At 45.7% G+C, this 24,317-nt stretch overlaps 1 protein-coding gene across 1 annotated transcript; it reads left to right on the top strand.

Annotated features, from left to right (window-relative positions):
- Positions 1-759: 759 nt before the first annotated feature.
- On the top strand, positions 760-2,346 carry LOC311147050 (somatostatin receptor type 5-like; the record flags this gene model as incomplete). Its single annotated transcript, XM_084183661.1, has 1 exon — positions 760-2,346. The coding sequence occupies one exon, from the start codon at positions 760-762 to the stop codon at positions 2,344-2,346; it is 1,587 nt and encodes a 528-aa protein (XP_084039787.1).
- Positions 2,347-24,317: the final 21,971 nt, after the last annotated feature.

Raw genomic sequence — 24,317 nt, forward strand, 5'->3', positions numbered from 1 at the left:
CTCCTCTCACACAAACTGTGCACACATACACACACTCCATATTTACATTCACACACATACATACACACATATTATTATTATTTATTTATACACACGGATGACAAGGTATGTGTTGGCAGAAGAGCTGCACACAGTGGTCTGTGCCGCCCCAGAGTACCTAGTTACTAATAAAATGTAAATGATTAGCTCCAGCGGTGGCTGTGTGTGGGAACACACTCTGTTTAATTTGTCTGAGGGGTCAATAGCCTCAAAGAGAAGCCAAACACAGGTGTTGCGGCCTGGTCAATTTCTCCACATGCCCTCTTTCCTCGTCTGGCCTTAATTGTTTCCTGTCTGACTCATGCCGGGCTGCGTAACTAGTGACATTTGGGTGTCCTTTTTCATCATTTCATTCTTATCATTTCATTTAACCTCCGCCACATGCTCTTTTTTGTTCTCCCTGTTTTGTTTAATCTTAAACTCTCTTTGTTTTCCCCAACTCTTCATTTGTCTTGAGACGTGTTTCAACAGCAGCTTTTCACACAGCCAGACACTGACGTCTTATTCTCTCATGTACCTCATTTACCAAACAAGGCTTTCACCTGAATTAAAGCCGGCTTGAAAAACCCTCAATCACGTATTGTCTGGCTGCTATTGTGCCTTGGCCCTGAAAGAGGTATAACAGACATAAAGACGCTGTCTGGCACATCCCTTTTAAGGTCCCTTTTAATTTGTGTCTCTCCTTCTCTCCTTTGAGCTACAGATGCTTCTCGATAAAGGATGAGATATGAAAGATCTCCTCAGCTTAATAAGTCTTTCTGGTCTCTCCACAGGACAGATGGGTGGGATCTGAGAGAGACAGACAGACATCCCCCTGGTCCTCCATCTCTCCTGCCTGGACGTCTGCTCACTGCCCCCTCAGAGATGGCAGAGGACATGTGGGAGAACAGCACAGTCCCCGGCCCTTACCCCAACCTCCCCCTTTCTCTGCTACTATGCAATGACACCCTCCTCAATGACACCCTCCTCAACGACACCCTCTTCAACTGCACCAACTCCACCAACACAACCAGCCCAGAGATGTCATCAGGTCCCAGTGTAGCAGGGGTCCTCATCCCACTCATCTACATCATCGTCTGCGTCATCGGCCTGGGCGGCAACAGCCTGGTCATCCACATTGTGCTGCACTACTCCAAGACGGAGTCTGTGACTAACATCTACATCCTGAACCTGGCCATCGCTGATGAGCTCTTCATGCTGGGCCTGCCCTTCCTGGCTGTCCAGAACACCCTCCAGTTTTGGCCCTTTGGCTCCTTCATGTGCCGCTTGGTCATGACCGTGGACTCCATCAACCAGTTCACCTCCATCTTCTGCCTGACCGTCATGAGCATCGACCGCTACCTGGCAGTGGTCCATCCCATACGCTCCTCCAAGTGGCGGCGGCCCCAGGTGGCAAAGATGGTCAACGGCACAGTGTGGGCCATCTCCTTCCTGGTGGTCCTGCCTGTGGTAATCTTCGCCAACGTCCACAAGACGGGTGGCACCTGCAATATCTCCTGGCCTCGGCCAGCCGACATTTGGCGGGCGGCTTTTATCATCTACACGTCCACAGTGGGCTTCTTCTGCCCGCTCCTCATCATCTGCCTCTGCTACCTGCTCATCGTCTTCAAGATCCGCAGCTCTGGCAAGAAGGTCCACGCCACATCCACCAAGCGCAGGAAGTCAGAGCGCAAGGTGACACGCATGGTGGTGATCGTGGTGGCCGTGTTCGTCTTCTGCTGGTTGCCCTTCTACGCCCTCAACATCCTCAACCTTCTGGTGTCTCTGCCATCAGAGTACCAGGGCCTCTACTACTTTGTTGTGGTAATGGGCTACGCCAACAGCTGCGCCAACCCCATCGTCTACGGCTTCCTTTCGGAAAACTTTAAGCGGGGCTTCCGCAAGGCCCTGTGTCGCTCCTCACGCAAGGTGGAGAGCCACGACCTGACAGAGCGCCAGCAGCAGCAGGAGGAGAGGGGGAGGGTGCTGAAGCCCCGAGAGAGCCTGAGGAGGGTCGTACGAGATGAGGAGGAGGAAGATGACGAAGACAGGGAGGACGTCACAGAGATGACGGAGATCTGTAGGATCGCCCAGAATGGGAACGGACATCCTGAGAGTTCCCAGGCCCTGTTAACACCCAAGGTGCCAGCCCCAGGGGCATCTGAGCATGTGGCATCCCCAGAAGGGAAAGCCAAAGCTGGGGACATTGGTGAGAAAGGCTTGGGGCCTCCAGCATCCCTGCATAATGGAAACACAAATGGGAGTGTCAAACCACTGCCAGAGGAGCCAGTGGAGAAGAACACCTCACTGGAGATAAGCTACCTGTAATGTAAAATAACTGTCTCTGAAGTCAGTTACCTGAGGGAACTTGCACTAACATTTTGTAGCATTCATGTAATGTCTATGGAAAGAGCCACACTAAAGTGCGCCTCTATTTACATGTCCAGAGCTATACACATATAGAGAAGAGAAGCACTCTGCAAGGACACAGCACCTTTCATAATTTATTGCTACATTTCTGATCAATGGGCTGAGAGCATTTGAACTCTGCATCAAGCCAATGGAATTTGTGTTACAATGACTTGATCCTGCCTGTAAAACGGTGTATATAATATATGAACTAGTTTGTTTCTGAAGATATTTGTATAATTTCAATCTGTGTTTATATGTTTTACCACATGATCACTGTATGTACATAATGTGTGTGCCTTTATCCAAACTTATCTGACATATGTGATTGTAATTGTGTTACATTTTTACTACACAATGTGACAATCAATTCTATATAGATGAATGTAGCGTCACTTTTATATCATAGTCATTCACCTCGCTACACCTTAGCTGGAGGAACAGAGGACAGTAGAAAAAGAAGGCACCTTGTGTAGCTTCTATCCCACGCCAACACAATGGCCCTACACTCTTAGAAAAAAAGGTTCCAAACGGGTTCCAAAAGGGTTCCAGAAGGGTTCTTCTGATGTAGATAGCACCTCTTTTTCTAAGAGTGTACCACTTGTTTGTTTAGATTGTTGAGGACTGGGGAGTGCACAATCAAAAGAGGAACACAGGTGCCCTGATAGGCATAAAATCAAACGATGGTTGTAGTTTTTTGTGTGTTTATTTTTGCTTGTGTGTTATGAGCAGTGGTTATGTTTGTAATGCTGCTATATGGGGTAAGAAAAGGGCACCTTTGATTCCCGCTCTGGAAAGAGTTGGCAACTTGGCATCCAGTGGCAGTGCCTCGTATTACTGAATATCAAAGTGGAATATCTGGTGAGAGTGTTTCATTTGCTTAAGGGCATACCAATGTTGCACATAGCTGATTGTTGTTGTGTTGTTGTTCAACACTTGATCCTCTGGTTTCTGTAACTCAGCCTATACAGTATGCCATTTGAAAGGACCCAAGGAGAAGGAAAGGCCACCTTATTGAACTAGAGAGTTCCTATACACTGATCGTTTCTTTTAAGAACAACTTTTTCCTTTTATTTTGAATGCTATCTGGCAGCTATGACAGGGGAGTCACATTGAAGGCATTGAGGTTGAACAAACAGAGGATATGAGAATATAGACGGATAAGGTAAAAGCATGAATGGCTGAAATCACGACACTGTAGGGATGGTATCTACAATATCTGATATTTTACAGGGACACTAACATCTAGGTGATTCATATGACTAAATGTGTAATACATGTATTTGTTTTATCATAGATATTTACTTGGACAACAAAGGAGCGCAGAATGTAAAAATAGTGGATGTTCTCTTTAGAGGTTTAGTTCATCAGGGGAAAAGACTACTGTAGATCATGCACACACCAAGCCATGAAAAAGAAACTGGTACTGTAGGTGCACACAAAATATGCATTATTAGTCAGTTACACCAGAGTTATCAGAAAGCCACAAGCCCTCATAAACCAGTGGAGAGGAAGGCATTAGGTGAAACCACACTGACCAGCACATAAAGTGCCTCAGTGTATTATTACACTCCACCTACATTGTTGACTCTTGGGTCCCTTTCACTGCATTCACTGATACAAATAGCACTGTATTGTAGAAACATTTACATTTACATTTACGTCATTTAGCAGACGCTCTTATCCAGAGCGACTTACAAATTGGTGCATTCACCTTATAGCCAGTGGGATAACCACTTTACAATATTTTTTTCTTTTTTCTTTCTTTCTTTGGGGTGGGGTAAGGGGGGGTAGAAGGATTGCTTTATCCTATCCCAGGTATTCCTTAAAGAGGTGGGGTTTCAAGTGTCTCCGGAAGGTGGTGAGTGACTCCGCTGTCCTGGCGTCGTGAGGGAGCTTGTTCCACCATTGGGGTGCCAGAGCAGCGAACAGTTTTGACTGGGCTGAGCGGGAACTGTGCTTCCGCAGAGGTAGGGGGGCCAGCAGGCCAGAGGTGGATGAACGCAATGCCCTCGCTTGGGTGTAGGGACTGATCAGAGCCTGAAGGTACCTAGGTGCCGTTCCCCTCACAGCTCCGTAGGCAAGCACCATGGTCTTGTAGCAGATGCGAGCTTCAACTGGAAGCCAGTGGAGTGTGTGGAGGAGCGGGGTGACGTGAGAGAACTTGGGAAGGTTGAACACCAGACGGGCTGCGGCATTCTGGATGAGTTGTAGGGGTTTAATGGCACAGGCAGGGAGCCCAGACAACAGCGAGTTGCAGTAATCCAGACGGGAGATGACAAGTGCCTGGATTAGGACCTGTGCCGCTTCCTATGTAAGGCAGGGTCGTACTCTCCGAATGTTGTAGAGCATGAACCTACAGGATCGGGTCACCGCCTTGATGTTAGCGGAGAACGACAGGGTGTTGTCCAGGGTCAGGGTCTTTGCACTCTGGGAGGAGGACACAACTGAGTTGTCAACCGTGATGGCGAGATCATGGAACGGGCAGTCCTTCCCCGGGAGGAAGAGCAGCTCCGTCTAGCCGAGGTTCAGCTTGAGGTGGTGATCCGTCATCCACACTGATATGTCTGCCAGACATGCAGAGATGCGATTCGCCACCTGGTTATCAGAAGGGGGAAAGGAGAAGATTAGTTGTGTGTCGTCTGCGTAGCAATGATAGGAGAGGCCATGTGAGGATATGACAGAGCCAAGTGACTTGGTGTATAGCGAGAATAGGAGAGGGCCTAGAACTGAGCCCTGGGGGACACCAGTGATGAGAGCACGTGGTGCGGAGACAGATTCTCGCCACGCCACTTGGTAGGAGCGACCTGTCAGGTAGGACGCAATCCAAGAGTGAGCCGCGCCGGAGATGCCCAACTCGGAGAGGGTGGAGAGGAGGATCTGATGGTTCACAGTATACAGTATCAAAGGCAGCAGACAGGTCTAGAAGGACAAGAGCAGAGGAGAGAGAGTTAGCTTTAGCAGTGCGGAGAGCCTCCGTGAGAAAACATGAAAACATACTTTTTTATTTATTTAACCTTTATTTAACCAGGTAAGCCAGTTGAGAACAAGTTCTCATTTACAACTGCGACCTGGCCAAGATAAAGCAAAGCAGTGCGATAAAAACAACAACACAGAGTTACATATGGGGTAAAACAAAACATAAAGTCAAAAATACAACAGAAAATATATATACAGTGTGTTCAAATGTAGCAAGTTATGGAGGTAAGGCAATAAATAGGCCATAGTGCAAAATAATTACAATTAGTATTAACACTGGAATGATAGATGTGCAAGAGATGATGTGCAAATAGAAATACTGGGGTGCAAATGAGCAAAATAAATAACAATATGGGGATGAGGTAGTTGGGTGGGCTAATTTCAGATGGGCTGTGTACAGGTGCAGTGATCAGTAAGGTGCTCTGACAACTGATGCTTAAAGTTAGTGAGGGAGATAAGAGTCTCCAGCTTCAGAGATTTTTGCAATTCGTTCCAGTCATTGGCAGCAGAGAACTGGAAGGAATGGCGGCCAAAGGAGGTGTTGGCTTTGGGGATGACCAGTGAGATATACCTGCTGGAGCGCATACTACGGGTGGGTGTTGCTAAGGTGACCAGTGAGCTAAGATAAGGCAGGGATTTGCCTAGCAGTGATTTATAGATGGCCTGGAGCTAGTGGGTTTGGCGACGAATATGTAGTGAGGACCAGCCAACAAGAGCGTACAGGTCACAGTGGTGGGTAGTATATGGGGCTTTGGTGACAAAACGGATGGCACTGTGATAGACTATATCCAATTTGCTGAGTAGAGTGTTGGAGGCTATTTTGTAAATGACATCGCCGAAGTCAAGGATCGGTAGGATAGTCAGTTTTACGAGGGCATGTTTGGCAGCATGAGTGAAGGAGGCTTTGTTGCGAAATGAGAAGCCGATTCTAGATTTAACTTTTGATTGGAGATGCTTAATGTGAGTCTGGAAGGAGAGTTTACAGTCTAACCAGACACCTAGGTATTTGTAGTTGTCCACATACTCTAGGTCAGACCCGTCGAGAGTAGTGATTCTAGTCGGGTGGGCGGGTGCCAGCAGCGTTCGATTGAAGAGCATGCATTTAGTTTTACTAGTGTTTAAGAGCAGTTGAAGGCTACTGAAGGAGTGTTGTATGGCATTGAAGCTCGTTTGGAGGTTTGTTAACACAGTGTCCAATGAAGGGCCAGATGTATACAAAATGGTGTCGTCTGCGTAGAGGTGGATCTGAGAGTCACCAGCAGCAAGAGCGACATCATTGATATACACAGAAAAAAGAGTCGGCCCAAGAATTGAACCCTGTGGCACCCCCATAGAGACTGCAATAGGTCCAGACAACAGGCCCTCCGATTTGACACATTGAACTCTATCTGAGAAGTAGTTGGTGAACCAGGCGAGGCAGTCATTTGAGAAACCGAGGCTATTTAGTCTGCCAATAAGAATGCGGTGGTTGACAGAGTCGAAAGCCTTGGCCAGGTCGATGAAGACGGCTGCACAGTACTGTCTATTATCGATCGCGGTTATAATATCGTTTAGGACCTTGAGTGTGGCTGAGGTGCACCCATGACCAGCTCGGAAACCGGATTGCATAGCGGAGAAGATACGGTGGGATTCGAAAAGGTCGGTGATCTGTTTGTTAACTTGGCTTTCAAAAACTTTCGAAAGGCAGGGCAGGATGGATATAGGTCTATTACAGTTTGGATCTAGAGTGTCACCCCCTTTGAAGAGGGGGATGACCGCGGCAGCTTTCCAATCTCTGGGGATCTCAGACGTTACGAAAGAGAGGTTGAACAGGCTAGTAATAGGGGTTGCGACAATTTCGGCGGCTAGTTTTAGAAAGAAAGGGTCCAGGTTGTCTAGCCCAGATGATTTGTAGGGGTCCAGATTTTGCAGCTCTTTCAGAACATCAGCTGTCTGAATTTGTGTGAAGGAGAAGCGGGGGGAGCATGGAAAAGTTGCAGCGGAGGGTGCAGAGCTGGTGGCCGGGGTAGTGGTAGCCAGGTGGAAAGCATGGCCAGCCGTAGCAAAATGCTTGTTGAAATTCTCGATTATTGTAGATTTATCGGTGGTGATAGTGTTTCCTAGCCTCAGTGCAGTGGGCAGCTGGGAAGAGGTGCTCTTATTCTCCATGGACTTTACAGTGTCCCAAAACTTTTTGGAGTTAGTGCAACAGGATGCACATTTCTGTTTGAAAAAGCTAGCCTTTGCTTTCCTAACTGCTTGTGTATATTGGTTCCTAACTTCCCTGAAAAGTTGCATATCGCGGGGGCTATTCGATGCTAATGCAGTACATGAAAAGTGAATTGTTTCACTAATGCCATACTTGCAATTCCCCTGTGCAGCATACTGTGAAGTGTTGTATAATTGCCACTGTCCTGTAAAATATACATTTGTTTACTCGTGCTTGAGCTGTGTATGGGATTATTCTATCACGTGATGTTTGTTTCCCACTGTTTGTGTGATCTTTCCTCAGTGATAATCAGCGCAGTGGTTATTGTAGACGGAGAGGTGGCAAGCAACTACCACCTGATTATGTCGACGGGTGATATCTTTATGAATCTGTGTGATTCATTGTCCGCTCTCTCCACCCCCAGACGCCCACCTACGTACGATATGGACACATAGATGCAAACAGAACTGCGGCTGACTCTGATAACACTGATATTATTCATTCTTTTTGGCAGTGGCTACTATGGAAACACTATGTAAACAGTGCCTGTAGCGCAAGGGTAAGAACACAATAGAGCCCTGAAAGTCAGAGAATAGGCCTAGTATTGATCTAATCCAGATGTGCTATTTGGTTTGGGATTACATCTCTCAATCCAAGGGCAACACACATGCATTGGACATGTTCTCGGCTACCTATCTCCCATTGCATTCCAATGGGCCATGACAAAACACCATTAGTGTTATTGTGCCTCTTTTTTTGATGATGTCTCAAGCATCTCATTTTGCCAATGTAGTCTGACAGCTTAAGCATTGCTCAAAGAGACAGCTGGGGGATAACAAGTAGATGATTTGCTTGTGGTTTGTGGGAGAAGGGACTGTTTTGAAGTTGCTGTGTTTTGTGCCTCAGCAGGAGCCAATCCCTAAATGTAATTGGATTAATAAAATAAAAAGTTGCTCTGGATAAGAGCATCTGCTAAGTGATGTAAATGTAAAATGTAAAAATAAAGATTTTGTGGCTGTGAAACGGCTGTCTGTTTGATTGAATGTGTTTATTATCCAAAACAAGTGGAAATAATCCATAACAACCAACGTCATAATATTCACATTTGGCAAAATGTCTTAACGTAGTCTAATAGTCTAGTACTCATCATTTTTCTTCACATAGATGGAGTTTCTGTGCTTTACCATATACTCCTGGGATTAAGACATCAAAACTATGAAATAACACATATGGAATCATGTAGTAACCCAAAAAGTGTTGAACAAATCTAAATATATGTTATATTTGAGATTCTTCAAATAGCCACCCTTTGCCTTGATGACAGCTTTGCACATTCTTGGCATTATTCTACAATGTAGAAAATAGTAAAAATAAAGAAAAACTCTTGAATGAGTAGGTGTGTCCAAACCTTTGACTGATACTGTATATACAGTGGGGAGAACAAGTATTTGATACACTGCCGATTTTGCAGGTTTTCCTACTTACAAAGCATGTAGAGGTCTGTAATTTTTATCATAGTTACACTTCAACTGTGAGAGACGGAATATAAAACAAAAATCCAGAAAATCACATTCTATGATTTTTAAGTAATTAATTTGCATTTTATTGCATGACATAATATTTGATACATCAGAAAAGCAGAACTTAATATTTGGAACAGAAACCTTTGTTTGCAATTACAAAGATCATACGTTTCCTGTAGGTCTTGACCAGGTTTGCACACACTGCAGCAGGGATTTTGGCCCACTCCTCCATACAGACCTTCTCCAGATCCTTCAGGTTTCGGGGCTGTCGCTGGGCAATACGGACTTTCAGCTCCCTCCAAATATTTTCTATTGGGTTCAGGTCTGGAGACTGGCTAGGCCACTCCAGGACCTTGAGATGCTTCTTACGGAGCCACTCCTTAGTTGCCCTGGCTGTGTGTTTCGGGTCGTTGTCATGCTGGAAGACCCAGCCACGACCCATCTTCAATGCTCTTACTGAGGGAAGGAGGTTGTTGGCCAAGATCTCGCGATACATGGCCCCATCCATCCTCCCCTCAATACGGTGCAGTCGTCCTGTCCCCTTTGCAGAAAAGCATCCCCAAAGAATGATGTTTCCACCTCCATGCTTCACAGTTGGGATGGTGTTCTTGGGCTTGTACTCATCCTTCTTCTTCCTCCAAACACGGCGAGTGGAGTTTAGACCAAAAAGCTCTATTTTTGTCTCATCAGACCACATGACCTTCTCCCATTCCTCCTCTGGATCATCCAGTGTTAGATTAATTTGTATTTTAAGAATAATGACTAAAGGATTTCACCCCAAATACAGTATAAATGTGTAAACTGTGTTATAATTATAATGTAGGGTTTTGGCGCCAGAGCTCTCCATGAATAAAAATACAGATCATTCTTGCTGGTTGTGGACCTTGAATCATTTATGATTAAAACCAGAGCCTTACAACCTCTGGTAATGATTCAAGCTTAGGTTGAATTAGAGATAGAAATTCTCATGACAGAGTGGTCCTTCGAGCCGGATCTTAAATACGTCTTTGTCGTTCTAAGGACACCGAAACCGTGCACGGGCGGGTGATTGCATCCGTGGAGAATAGTCCTGGCCTTCGACGTTAAGGTTATAAACAGGCCGGTGATTACTCTTATGAACGATAAAGACGTTAACGAGTTTGAAAAAGCATTTAAATCCAAACTCCAAGGAAAAGGTCAGTAATTTTTATTCGTGGATTTTGGTGAAATGATTTGAACTTGTATAAGAATAGTAATTATTGTGAAGGGCAGAGAATAGGTACCAAAATCTCAAAGGAAGTAATAATTATTATGATGGAAGGAAGGAGGGTCCGTAATTGACCCTAGGTAAATAGCTATTACCAAAATAATCTAGTTAATATTGACATTGTACGGGGTACAGTGTTACAATATAAACAGGAAGGGGGTCTGAAATGACTCGAGGTGAATGGCCATCACCAAAATAAACTAGTTAATATTGAGATTGTACGTGGTACAGTGTTACGATATAAACAGGAAGGGGGATAATTTTCGTCGTATGCTATGGATACATTAAACAGGTCAAAAGTCGCGTAAACAACTGGGGATTTGCTCTAACTCTGTCTGTTTCATGAAACTGGAGCAGTTATGACCTCTAGGTTACAAATAGGGTTAGCAAATGATTGTATAATGTTGTGTACGTGTGAGACTTGATGATCCATCGGAATACGTGATAATTGTTTCAAGGAGGGACTGAATTAGTCGCGTGAGAAAAAATGGTTATCTGACTCCTTTCATGAAACCGGAGTTTAAAAAAAACTCTGGGTTACGGGTTAGATAATTTTAAATGGTTAATTACAAAAGCAGATCATAACATTGGCTCAAGAGACGCACTAATAATAGCTCCTAGGAAAATAATTCTGGATTGAATTATTACTAAACGGGGGGATTTCTTATTTTTCCACCATGGGAAATAAATATTCTAAAGAGGTCCGAGAATTAACGGGGGATAAAATATATATGTTAGGAGGAGATCGAAGAAATATGTTTTATGGATCCATTTGGGAGAAGAGGGGTGGATTTATTGGGCATCTCGATGTGGAAAAGGTAAAAGTTATGATTAAGCAGATGCATGTAAACTGTGGAACGGATTTGAAAAAACAGCGAGGGGAGGGGCTAGAGACAGCGAGGGTCTTTTTGAAGTGCGAAGGAGAGAGGAAGTGCTTTAACTGTAACAAAGGAATATTTGGCAAGGGTGTATGGCCCCGTGTAAATACTGTAACAGAACAGGTCATAACCATCGTGACTGCAGGGCAGTGTCGGAGGTAGGACAGTCTATTTTTTGGTTCAACGGGTAAAATGTTTGAAAAAATGATTTGTGTCGATTAAGAATTGGCTAAAAACACCACGAAGCGATTATTTGAGAGGTACCTATAAAATTCCAACGATATATACGTATGAACTTTCTCACCCAAACGTAGACGTACGTCATGAGTGAGAAAGTAGAGAATGTTTACATTTCCATTTTTGGTCATTTGGCAGACGCTCTGGTCCGGAGCGACTTGCAGGAGCAGTGGGGGTTGGGTGCCTTGCTCGGGGGCACATCGGCAGATTTTTCGCCTGGTCGGCTCGGGAGTTGGAGCCGGCGACCTCTCGGTTGCTGACACGGTGCTCTGGGTTACTGGGCTACCAGCCGGCCGATATGAGTTTAAGGTTGTGCCGTTGTTTGATTAGGTGATAAGGTTATGTGATAAGGTTTAATGGGTAATCGGACCATAACTAAAGTGGTTATAGAAGTAATGTATAAATAGTAGAGAGCCAATAGAGGGTTCAATTGAACTATTATGTTGTGTTGGGCATTTGAATGGCATAAGGTGAAATCTGTGTGTATGAGGGAATTCAACGACTGGTATGAATGATAAACGGATACTACTTAGTATTTGGTTGGTTAATGCTGAATAAAAGATTTGAGGCGTGATTGGGGGGTAACTAAGAAGATGCACTTATTCAATGGGAAATGGGTGCAGGGAGAGAGAGTTTTTACGGGTATTAAAAGTTGCATTAGATAGCTTTAGTAGTATTCTAGATAGGTCTATGAAAATATGTTACAAGTACGAATGACATTATTTCCTAAGAAGGAAGATTTGTAGGGAAGGTCCCCGCGCCTCCCCCATAATGTAGGAAGGAGCAGGAGAGGGGGGGGGGGGGGGGTGGGGTGAGAGACAGTACATAGTTCAGATGGTAGGAATGTCATTAAGTGTATGCTTATCAACGATATCAAGTATTTGTTTTATTGATTGGGGCCGAATCAGAGAGAACGGTTAAAGGGATTGAATGGCGAGCTGGAGTGGCGATAGGGCTGTGAAAATTGAGTTAAGGACAAAGGACGATAATTTATGGCTCTGGTTAGCGGGAAAAAATAGAGACGGTCAAGCGAGTTAGATTGAGCTGGAAAATTTCAATTAGAGGTCTAAAGACTTTACTGAAAAAAAGTGCTTTGATGAATTCAAATGGTTATTACTTTATTGTATAGGTTGAGTAACACCAGTGGTGGATGAAAATAAATGGTGGATTCTAAAAAAAAATTTTTTAGTTTCGTTACGTGAACAATGGGATATCGTTTTTCCTATTAGGATGATGGATTGAAAAAACATTGGTTATAAGTATGAAGTTATTAAACAATAGGTTTACATTTTAAGAACATCAATGCAACAAGTTGCAATGAGGAAAGGAATAGTAAATTGGGGAGATAAAGGGGAAAATAACTGAGTTGAATAATAATGTCACGCCCTGGCTCTGGGGACTCATATGTTGAGCCAGGGTGTGGATTGTCTATGTTGTATTTTCTATGTTATGTTCTAGATCATGTAGATCTATGTTGGCCAGGGTGGTTCCCAATCAGAGGCAGCTGATTCTCGTTGTCTCTGATTGGGAACCATACTTAGGCAGCCTGTTTGGCATAGCTATTTGTGGGATCTTGTTCCGGAGAGGTTTGTGTTTGTTAACCTTAGGACTTCACGTATCGTTTTGTTGTTTTGTTCATAGTGTTAAGTACTCATTAAAAGATGTACGCATATCACGCTGCGCCTTGGTCCACTCATTACGACGATCGTGACAGAAGATCCCACCATAGAAGGACCAAGCAGCGTGTGCAGGAGCAAACGCCGGGTAAGGAGCTGGAGAAGTTGGCGATGGCCCAGGTGGGCCAATGGTGGTCCTGGGAGGACATGTTCGCGGGCAAAGGGCCATGGGCAAAGGTTAAAGCCCTGGCGAGAGAGGAGGTACGGCGCCAACCGTTCCGTCGTCGGACAGGCGAGAGGCAACCCCAATAAAAAAATTTGGGGGGGCACACGCCATGGACGACGGGGCTGCTGGAGGCAGCTACAGGGCGAGTTTGTGGACTAGGAGAGGAGGCCACCAGGTTACGGGGGCCATTGGTCATGAGGAGGAAGGAGAGTGTAGAGGCACGGCTAGAGGTACTGGGGTGTGTTACCAGTCCGGTCCGGCCCGTTCCTGATCCCCGCACAAGGCCAGTGGTGTGTGTTCCCAGTACGGTCCGGCCTGTTCCTGTCCCTCGCACCAAGCCAATGGTGCGCGTCGCCAGCCCGGTCCGCCCTGTTCCTGCCCCTCGCACCAAGCCTGTGGTGCGCGTCGCCAGCCCGGCCCGGCCTGTTCCTGCCCCTCGCACCAAGCCTGTGGTGCGCGTCGCCAGCCCGGCCCGGCCTGTTCCTGCCCCTCGCACCAAGCCAATGGTGCGCGTCGCCAGCCCGGCCCGGCCTGTTCCTGCCCCTCGCACCAAGCCTGTGGTGCGCGTCGTCAGCCCGGTCCGGCCCGTTCCTGCTCCCCGCACCAAGCCAGTGGTGCGCGTCGTCAGCCCGGTCCGGCCCGTTCCTGCTCCCCGCACCAAGCCAGTGGTGCACGTCGTCAGTCCGGCACGGCCCGTGCCTGTTCCACCGGTGCCTGGTCCGGCACCGGTCAGCTGCTCCACTGCGGAGCCAGAGCAATCCGCTCCACCGGTGTCCAGTCCAGCTCCGGCCAGCAGGACCAGACCAGGGGCGCTACGGGGGGATAGCGAGAGAGTGGTAGTCACGCCCGGAGCCGGATCCGCCTCCGAGGCGGAATGCCCATCCGGTCCCTCCCCTGTTGGTTTTGGTTGGCGCGGTCGCAGTCCGCGCCAACCTCTGGGGACTCTTATATGTTGAGCCAGGGTGTGGATTGTCTATGTTGTATTTTCTATGTTATGTTCTAGATCATGTAGATCTATGTTGGCCAGGGTGGTTCCCAATCAGAGGCAGCTGATTCTCGTTGTCTCTGATTGGGTACCATACTTAGGCAGCCTGTTTGGCATAGCTATTTGTGGGATCTTGTTCCGGAGAGGTTTGTGTTTGTTAACCTTAGGACTTCACGTATCGTTTTGATGTTTTGTTCATAGTGTTAAGTACTCATTAAAAGATGTACGCATATCACGCTGCGCCTTGGTCCACTCATTACGACGATCGTGACAAATAATTTGAGGGAAAATTACCATCGACATGCAGACTTCTCCAAAGTACATGAATGTAAACAGGAAGACAGTAAGACCATCAGCCAATACTTAGAGAGACTGAGAAATGTATTTAACGCAAATTGTGGCATACCTGGGCCTCCTCAGGGGTAGGGAAATGATACTCCGTACCATCAGCAGCTAAAAATAGCATTCCTTAGTGGAATGAGACCAGAAATAAGCAGGAATATTAAGAGGACTTTAGTGGGATGGGGAACTACTTCGTTAACCGAGGTCAAGAGATATGCAATCCATCATGAGCAGAATAGTAGACAGGGTAGAACTCCAGAATAGAAGGGGAGAGAGATTTTCCTAGGGGGTTGATCAAATAATTGATAATGGATCATTTGAGATGAGATCACATGTAGCAGATTTAGGGTAATCAATTAAATAATCATTGTATACTCAAGGAATTTTGAGTGGTTTTATGGATTAGTTATGAGGAATTAGATTGAAACAAACATTATTGATGGGTTAGGACTGGGGATATCTGTATCATGTTTTGTGTGTGCTACCATCTTTAGATTACTGATGGTAATTGAAGGTTAACAAAATGTATAACCAGGAGAAAGAGATTAGTTTATCTCATTGGAATGTTGCTAAGGGTGAGGGGGAGCAGTAGTGAAGTTAGGCAGTATTTAGGTCATAAAAGGGAGCTACTAAATTAAGTTGAGCCTGGCTATCTTTGATTGTTGTTTTTCAATTGGGTTTTTCAAATAAAAAAACAACACACCCAGCATGATGTTTATAAAGGGTTGTTATGTTGAATGTAGGGGATTTTCAACAGTTCATAGGTGGTGTTTACTATGTTGTGGGATGGAACGGTTTGTTGGGGGATATTTGAACCTAAATTAATGCAATAAGCTGCAGTAATCAGAGGAATGTACAATCTAAGGCGAGACAGCTATTGCCTAGATCATTGATTTAGCAATAGGATCAGGAAGATAGGGACTAGAAAAAAAGGAAGAAAAAAATAGATGAAGAATGATGAGCTTTTTGGTAATGATAGACTGCTGTAAAGCTTGGGTACTCCATTATGTACTGCATACGGGTAAATTAAGTGATCTTATCTATGGGAAGGCAATGGCAGCCCATGGTAAAATCATTTGGAACTCTGAGGAGGAAGAACAGTTTATGTTGTTGCTCTCTTCCCAAACAGTCTTAGCTTTTTATACATATATCAGGGATGTTACCCAAATGGTAGAGAGTAAAGAGGGATATGACATTGGTCGTGATTTAATTTTCTTTTGTGGGCTATTAGATATAACTGGGTTAATCACGAACATAGAGGTTTTTATTCTTTGTTGCTAGGCAGAAGACTTAGGTGACCTAGGGTCGAAGTGCTTGCTCTTACTTCAATCCATGGCTGTCTTTTGTCTCTCTTCAAACATTGTGAAGGGAGCGGCACCAGGATTAAGCAGAGTTCAGGCTAAAACCTGTCTCTCCTTTGCTATCTTCTTGATTGATTACAGCAGGAGGGGGGGTTGTGTTAGGTTTGAAATATTTAAATATGGGTAGAACAGAGTTTGAACTAAACATAAGTGTTTTTACAAGATAAGAGATTGATTGATTGGATTACTAATTGATTCTGAACTGAATGAAAGTCGAATTTAGCCGCCATAAAAGACAAAGGAAGTGGGAGGAGCAATAAAGAGGCAAAAGACAGTCTCAAAAATGAAAGGCATGGCAATTGGTTGATAAATTACCTAAGTGATTGTTTAGGTAGGTGGTAATATTGACACATGAGCAGAACTATGTGTCAAGAGGGGGGAAGAGGCTAATTGTAGGATTAAATAATATACGAAGGAGAGGACAAAATACTATTAAAAAAAACATTTTTTTAGATACAGTCTAGAAAGAGAATGCAGTCAGAAATTGTTAGATTAATCTGAACATGTGTGAAGATAGTTTATTAACCACACCCGCATGTCAGAAGTTTTGTGCCCCACAGGTGAACTAAAGGAGAAGGTGACCCACTCTATCTAACCAGGTGACTGGTGAGCATCCAGTCCCTAAAAGAAGGAAAACTGGAAGCAGGCCTGTTGGGAAGGGCCCTATCAGGTTATATTGGTCACTGCCTTGGCCATTAGAATAACAGAGAGAGTAACCTGGGTCCATGTTACCCACTGCAAGAGGTAAGACCACATACTGTACAAGCACCACTGAAACACACACAGAGTTGGAGAGCAGAACTGGACCAATAAGGTCCAGGGATCACCTCTGTTAACGAAGATCTCCTACCCCGACCTATCATTACTGTAGTGTGTTCTTAGGGTGTGAGTATGGGGTGGTACCAAGCAGAAGGACTAAAGGCAGGAGAGGGTTGGCGGTTTTTGGGAATATGGGTGACCCTGAGCTGCATCATAGTCTCGGCAATAGACTTGGTATGTCAAGATCCACCACCACCTCGCACCAATTACGCTATGGCCTTACCATTATTAAGAAATAAAAGGGAAGCGACCCGACTGTCACGCTCTGGCTCCGGGACTGTGTATTTTGAGCCAGGGTGTGTTCATTTGGTTGTGTTTGGTATTGGTTGTGTTGTATTTGGTTGTGTTTCCTTGTTTGGTCGTGTGACTCCCAATCAGTGGTAACGAGTGTCAGCTGTCGGCTCGTTATCTCTGATTGGGAGCCATATTTAAACTGTCAGTGTTCACCTTAGTGTTGTGGGTTTTTGTTCCTTGTCAGTCATTGTAACTGAGGACTTCACGATTCGTCATTGTTTGTTGTTTTTGTAGTGAGTACTTTAATTTAATAAAGTCATGTTCGCTCAACGCGCTGCGCTTTGGTCTCCCTCATTAGACGATCGTGACAGAAAAACCCACCATAACCAGATCAAGCAGCATGAAGAAGAGAGAGGATGGACTTGGGAGCAGTTGAGTAGGAGTCTCGACTGGGCCAAGCCAAGAGAAGAGGAGAGAGGTTGGACTTTGGAGCAGTGGGGTGATAGTCTGGCGAGAACGATGGAGGCCTGGTCCACGAAGAGGAGAGAACCCCAGAAAATTTTTAGGGGGGGGCTCACGACGTCGGACCAGCAGGAGGCCGCGATAGAGCGGTCCAGTGGGTTGCCGGAGGAGGCCGTCGGGTTACGGGGGCCACTGGTCGAAGAGGGGATGGAGGAAGTAGAGGCACGGCGAGAGGTACTGGCGTGTGTTGCCAGTCCGGTCCGGCCCGTTCCAGATCCCGGTGTAGGGCCAGTGGTGTGTGTCCCCAGTACAGTCCGGCCCATCCAAGCTCCCCGCACCAAGCCAGTGGTGTGCGTCGTCAGCCCTGTCCGGCCCGTTCCTGCTCTCCGCGCCAAGTCTGTGGTGCGCGTCGCCAGCCCTGTCAGACCCGTGCCTGCTCTCCGCACCAAGTCTATGGTGCGTTTCGTCAGCCCTGTCCGGCCCGTTCGTGCTCTCCGCACCAGGTCTGTGGTGCGCGTCGCCAGCCCAGTCCGGCCCATCCAAGCTCCCCGCACCAGGTCAGTGGTGCGCGTCGCCAGCCCTGTCCGGCCCGTGCCTGCTCTCCGCACCAAGTCTATGGTGCGTTTCGTCAGCCCTGTCCGGCCTGTTCCTGCCACTCGCACCAAACCAGGGGTGCGAGTCGCCAGCCTGGTCCAGCCCGTTCCTGCTACTCGCACCAAGCCAAGGGTGCGAGTCGTCAGCCGGATTCAGCCCATTCCTGCTACTCGCACCAAGCCAAGGGTGCGAGTCGTCAGCCGGATTCAGCCCATTCCTGCTACTCGCACCAAGCCAAGGGTGCGAGTCGTCAGCCGGATTCAGCCCATTCCTGCTACTCGCACCAAGCCAGGGATGCGAGTCTTCAGCCTGGTGAGGCCTGTTCCGGCTCCACGCACCATGCAAAGGGTGCGTATCGTCTGCCAGGTCCGGTCCATTCCTGCCTCACGCGCCAAGCCAGGGGTGCGCGTCGGCAGTCCTGATCCAGCTAACTGGGTCAGATCGGACTGGGGGCACTACGGGGGGATTGTAGTAGGGTGGTGGTCAAGCCCGGAGCCGGAGCCGCCTCCGAGGAGCAATACCCACCCAGCCCTTCCCTATTTGGGGTGTAGGCGCGGTCGGAGTCCGCGCCTTTAGGGGGGGGTACTGTCACGCTCTGGCTCCGGGACTGTGTATTTTGAGCCAGGGTGTGTTCATTTGGTTGTGTTTGGTATTGGTTGTGTTGTATTTGGTTGTGTTTCCTTGTTTGGTCGTGTGACTCCCAATCAGTGGTAACGAGTGTCAGCTGTCGGCTCGTTATCTCTGATTGGGAGCCATATTTAAACTGTCAGTGTTCACCTTAGTGTTGTGGGTTTTTGTTCCTTGTCAGTCATTGTAACTGAGGACTTCACGATTCGTCATTGTTTGTTGTTTTTGTAGTGAGTACTTTAATTTAATAAAGTCATGTTCGCTCAACGCGCTGCGCTTTGGTCTCCCTCATTAGACGATCGTGACACCGACATACTGACCGTCAAGGATGAGTGATCTACAAAATAGGAGTCAGAGAAGGGTGGGGAGTAAGATTCAAAATTAGGATTAGGGATTTTATCAGGACGGATAAGCAAGCAACGTGGGATTATAAGATCCCATTATATTTATGTTCAGCTCCCTCGGCGGATTGTTCCTGGGCTCAGGTATTTAGAGATACTGGGGGACGGAGATATGAGACAGGGGGGGGGGCTGGACATCCAGATGGAGGATAAGAAGGTATAACGACATCCCCACGGAGATGGTAGTAACAATAGTAAAGGTCACTAAAGAGGACATGAAAAGAACTTACTGGGCTTGCGCGGACGAATACGGACGGGATACTTGTCTAAGATTACATTTGATGGAGTCAAAAGATATGGAGGGCACAGGTACTGTCATTAATCCATTAATAGCAATAGACCGAGTAGATCAGTCAAGGGATGACGGAGTCAATTCGACTAACCCGTCCACTATGAAAGATTTTCTCCTCCAAGAATGGAACCAAGGGGAAGTGGAGGGGGTCCCTGATGAGAATATCTGGTTAAAGTGGATGAAGTACACCGCTAGGGCCTTGGGGGAGACCAATTGTTATGCATGCTCCATTGGGCGACCGACAATGTTGACCGCCCCAATGCCAAAGGCAATGTTTCCCTGTGTATTAGACCTGGGGTCCAATCAAAAAGAGCCCAATTGCACAGGGATTGGGCTGGTAAAGTTGACTTACTCGGCCAGCCCACCTAGATTCACTTTAACTCCTGGCGAATACCAGTGTTGCAGACATAGAAATGGCACCCGTAACTTGGGTGATTTTGATGGCTGTAAGGAGAAAATTAATGTGACTGATTTAGATAAGGAAGGGAGGGGAAAAGTATGAACCTTGCCATCCCTCTGACTGATGTGTGGTGGGCATGTACTAACAAAGGGAGCATTCGACAGACATTACCAGAAGGATGGGTGGGTACTTGTGCACCAGTTTTGTTGGTCCAAGCCTGTAAGAATTAGTCATCAAAGACCAGTGACAGGAAGAATAATCAGGAGGAGGAGAAATATAGGTCAGGAAGGAAATAGCCCAATTTGGATAGATGGTATAGGCATCCCCAGGGGTGTTCCAGACGAATACAAAGCTATGAATCAAATATGGGAGGGTTTTACCACAACATTTTTCTGGTGGGTGACAATAAACAAAAATATGGATTGGATAAATTATATCTATTTCAACCAACAACGAATTATTGACCAGACTAGAGATGCAGTAAAGGGGATCTCCGAGCGATTATCCACCATCCCGCTCATAACTTAGTAGAGGTTGGTTCTAGATCAGGCAGAAAGGGCCGGTGTCTATAGAATGATAAGCCATTGTTGCACATTTATCCCTAACAACACCACACTGGATGGGACAGTCACCAGAGCTCTTACAGAATTAACTGCACTAAGTGAAGAATGAACTGAGAACTCAGAAGTTAGTACATCGTGGATAGGGTGGTTTGATGAAATATTTGGTAAATGGAAAACCATAGCAGCCACCATCTTAGGAGCGGTCAGTGTTTGTATGGGTATTCTTGTATTATGTGGTTGTTGTCTTGTTCCCTGTGTCCGAGGATTGGGGAGTCAGGCGTTGGTGAAATGCAGTATCTAAACAATGATGAGAGATGGACTGACTCCGGACTCTGACCAGGAATGTGAAAAACGATCCTCCAGGCTTGGTGGATGACGAGGATTTGGACCCTGAAAGACCGCAATTGGATGAAATGTTTATTAGTTCTGACGTGATCTCTGAAATTAATCATGCTTGTAAAATACATTTATCCTGAATGTGAAGACATTTAGTCAAAGGGGTGGATTGTTAGATTAATTTGTATTTTAAGAATAATGACTAAAGGATTTCACCCCAAATACAGTATAAATGTGTAAACTGTGTTATAATTATAACTAACAGAGGGGGGCGGGACTAAACATTCCAGGGTGAAGGAGAAGGTGGAAACTGTTTAAGAAAGCCTCCTAAAGGTGGGCGGAGCAAAGTGCCTTTGTGTGTCAAGGGGTATAAAACAGGAGTGTATGGGTTTTGGCGCCAGAGCTCTCCATGAATAAAAATACAGATCATTCTTGCTGGTTGTGGACCTTGAATCATTTATGATTAAAACCAGAGCCTTACAACCTCTGGTTATGATTCAAGCTTAGGTTGAATTAGAGATAGAAATTCTCATGACATCCAGATGGTCATTGGCAAACTTCAGACGGGCCTGGACATGCGCAGGCTTGAGCAGGGGGACCTTGCGTGCGCTGCAGGATTTTAATCCATGACGGCGTAGTGTGTTACTAATGGTTTTCTTTGAGACTGTGGTCCCAGCTCTCTTCAGGTCATTGACCAGGTCCTGCCGTGTAGTTCTGGGCTGATCCCTCACCTTCCTCATGATCATTGATGCCCCACGAGGTGAGATCTTGCATGGAGCCCCAGACCGAGGGTGATTGACCGTCATCTTGAACTTCTTCCATTTTCTAATAATTGCGCCAACAGTTGTTGCCTTCTCACTAAGCTGCTTGCCTATTGTCCTGTAGCCCATCCCAGCCTTGTGCAGGTCTACAATTTTATCCCTGATGTCCTTACACAGCTCTCTGGTCTTGGCCATTGTGGAGAGGTTGGAGTCTGTTTGATTGAGTGTGTGGACAGGTGTCTTTTATACAGGTAACGAGTTCAAACAGGTGCAGTTAATACAGGTAATGAGTGGAGAACAGGAGGGCTTCTTAAAGAAAAACTAACAGGTCTGTGAGAGCCGGAATTCTTACTGGTTGGTAGGTGATCAAATACTTATGTCATGCAATAAAATGCAAATTAATTACTTAAAAATCATACAATGTGATTTTCTGGGTTTTTGTTTTAGATTCCGTCTCTCACAGTTGAAGTGTACCTATGATAAAAATTACAGACCTCTACATGCTTTGAAAGTAGGAAAACCTGCAAAATCGGCAGTGTATCAAATACTTGTTCTCCCCACTGTATATATGTTATATGACCACGTTTTCATGAATTTGATTATATAATTGTCAAGCCCATTCAAAAGACCAGGGACATGAACACAGAAGTATGATGTAGGAACGCGGCACTTGCACAGGGTATTGAACTACAGTAACAAAAGTGGATCAACACCCGATAACAGAATGACGGTAACAGATTGACATCATGGGTCATTGATCTGTGCTATATTATAATTATGGATTTCATTCTCTTCATGCTGATGTATCCTGAATATGTACACAAAGGTAGAAAAATGTAATATCCTCCTTTGCATGTTTGGGTATTATTCTACATACTGGCTATTATTCTAATGAGCTCCGCCCCCAAATAAGATGGTCCCACACGGTCAAATCTGTACCAATAATAGACTTCTATGTTTCACAAGTTTGGACATCACAGTACTGCACAGTAGAGCACAGTAGAGTACAGCACAGCACAGTACTGTGCACATCAGTAGAGTAAAGTAGAGTAGGGTATAGTTCAGTACAGTATAATACAGTAGATTATACTGTACTCTACTCTAGTGTGCTCTACTGTACTGTATTGTACTAAACTTTACTGTACTGGACTGACCTACAGTGGGGAAAAAAGGATTTAGTCAGCCACCAATTGTGCAAGTTCTCCCACTTAAAAAGATGAGAGAGGCCTGTAATTTTCATCATAGGTACACGTCAACTATGACAGACAAATTGAGGAGAAAAAATCCAGAAAATCACATTGTAGGATTTTTAATGAATTTATTTGCAAATTATGGTGGAAAATAAGTATTTGGTCACCTACAAACAAGCAAGATTTCTGGCTCTCACAGACCTGTAACTTCTTATTTAAGAGGCTCCTCTGTCCTCCACTTGTTACCTGTATTAATGGCACCTGTTTGAACTTGTTATCAGTATAAAAGACACCTGTCCACAACCTCAAAAAGTCATACTCCAAACTCCACTATGGCCAAGACCAAAGAGCTGTCAAAGGACACCAGAAACAAAATTGTAGACCTGCACCAGGCTGGGAAGACTGAATCTGCAATAGGTAAGCAGCTTGGTTTGAAGAAATCAACTGTGGGAGCAATTATTAGGAAATGGAAGACATACAAGACCACTGATAATCTCCCTCGATCTGGGGCTCCACGCAAGATCTCACCCCGTGGGGTCAAAATGATCACAAGAACGGTGAGCAAAAATCCCAGAACCACACGGGGGGACCTAGTGAATGACCTGCAGAGAGCTGGGACCAAAGTAACAAAGCCTACCATCAGTAACACACTACGCCGCCAGGGACTCAAATCCTGCAGTGCCAGACGTGTCCCCCTGCTTAAGCCAGTACATGTCCAGGCCCGTCTGAAGTTTGCTAGAGTGCATTTGGATGATCCAGAAGAGGATTGGGAGAATGTCATATGGTCAGATGAAACCAAAATAGAACTTTTTGGTAAAAACTCAACTCGTCATGTTTGGAGGACAAAGAATGCTGAGTTGCATCCAAAGAACACCATACCTACTGTGAAGCATGGGGGTGGAAACATCATGCTTTGGGGCTGTTTTTCTGCAAAGGGACCAGGACGACTGATCCGTGTAAAGGAAAGAATGAATGGGGCCATGTATCGTGAGATTTTGAGTGAAAACCTCCTTCCATCAGCAAGGGCATTGAAGATGAAACGTGGCTGGGTCTTTCAGCATGACAATGATCCCAAACACACCGCCCGGGCAACGAAGGAGTGGCTTCGTAAGAAGCATTTCAAGGTCCTGGAGTGGCCTAGCCAGTCTCCAGATCTCAACCCCATAGAAAATCTTTGGAGGGAGTTGAAAGTCTGTGTTGCCCAGCGACAGCCCCAAAACATCACTGCTCTAGAGGAGATCTGCATGGAGGAATGGGCCAAAATACCAGCAACAGTGTGTGAAAACCTTGTGAAGACTTACAGAAAACGTTTGACCTGTGTCATTGCCAACAAAGGGTATATAACAAAGTATTGAGAAACTTTTGTTATTGACCAAACACTTATTTTCCACCATAATTTGCAAATAAATTCATAAAAAATCCTACAATGTGATTTTCTGGATTTTTTTCCCTCATTTTGTCTGTCATAGTTGACGTGTACCTATGATGAAAATTACAGGCCTCTCTCATCTTTTTAAGTGGGAGAACTTGCACAATTGGTGGCTGACTAAATACTTTTTTCCCCCACTGTATACTCTACTCTACTTTTCTTTACTGTACTGTACTGTACACTCATGTTAGAATCCACGTT

This window comes from Coregonus lavaretus, assembly GCF_964263955.1.
Source record: "Coregonus lavaretus genome assembly, chromosome: 2".
In the NCBI taxonomy this organism is placed as follows: domain Eukaryota; kingdom Metazoa; phylum Chordata; class Actinopteri; order Salmoniformes; family Salmonidae; genus Coregonus; species Coregonus lavaretus.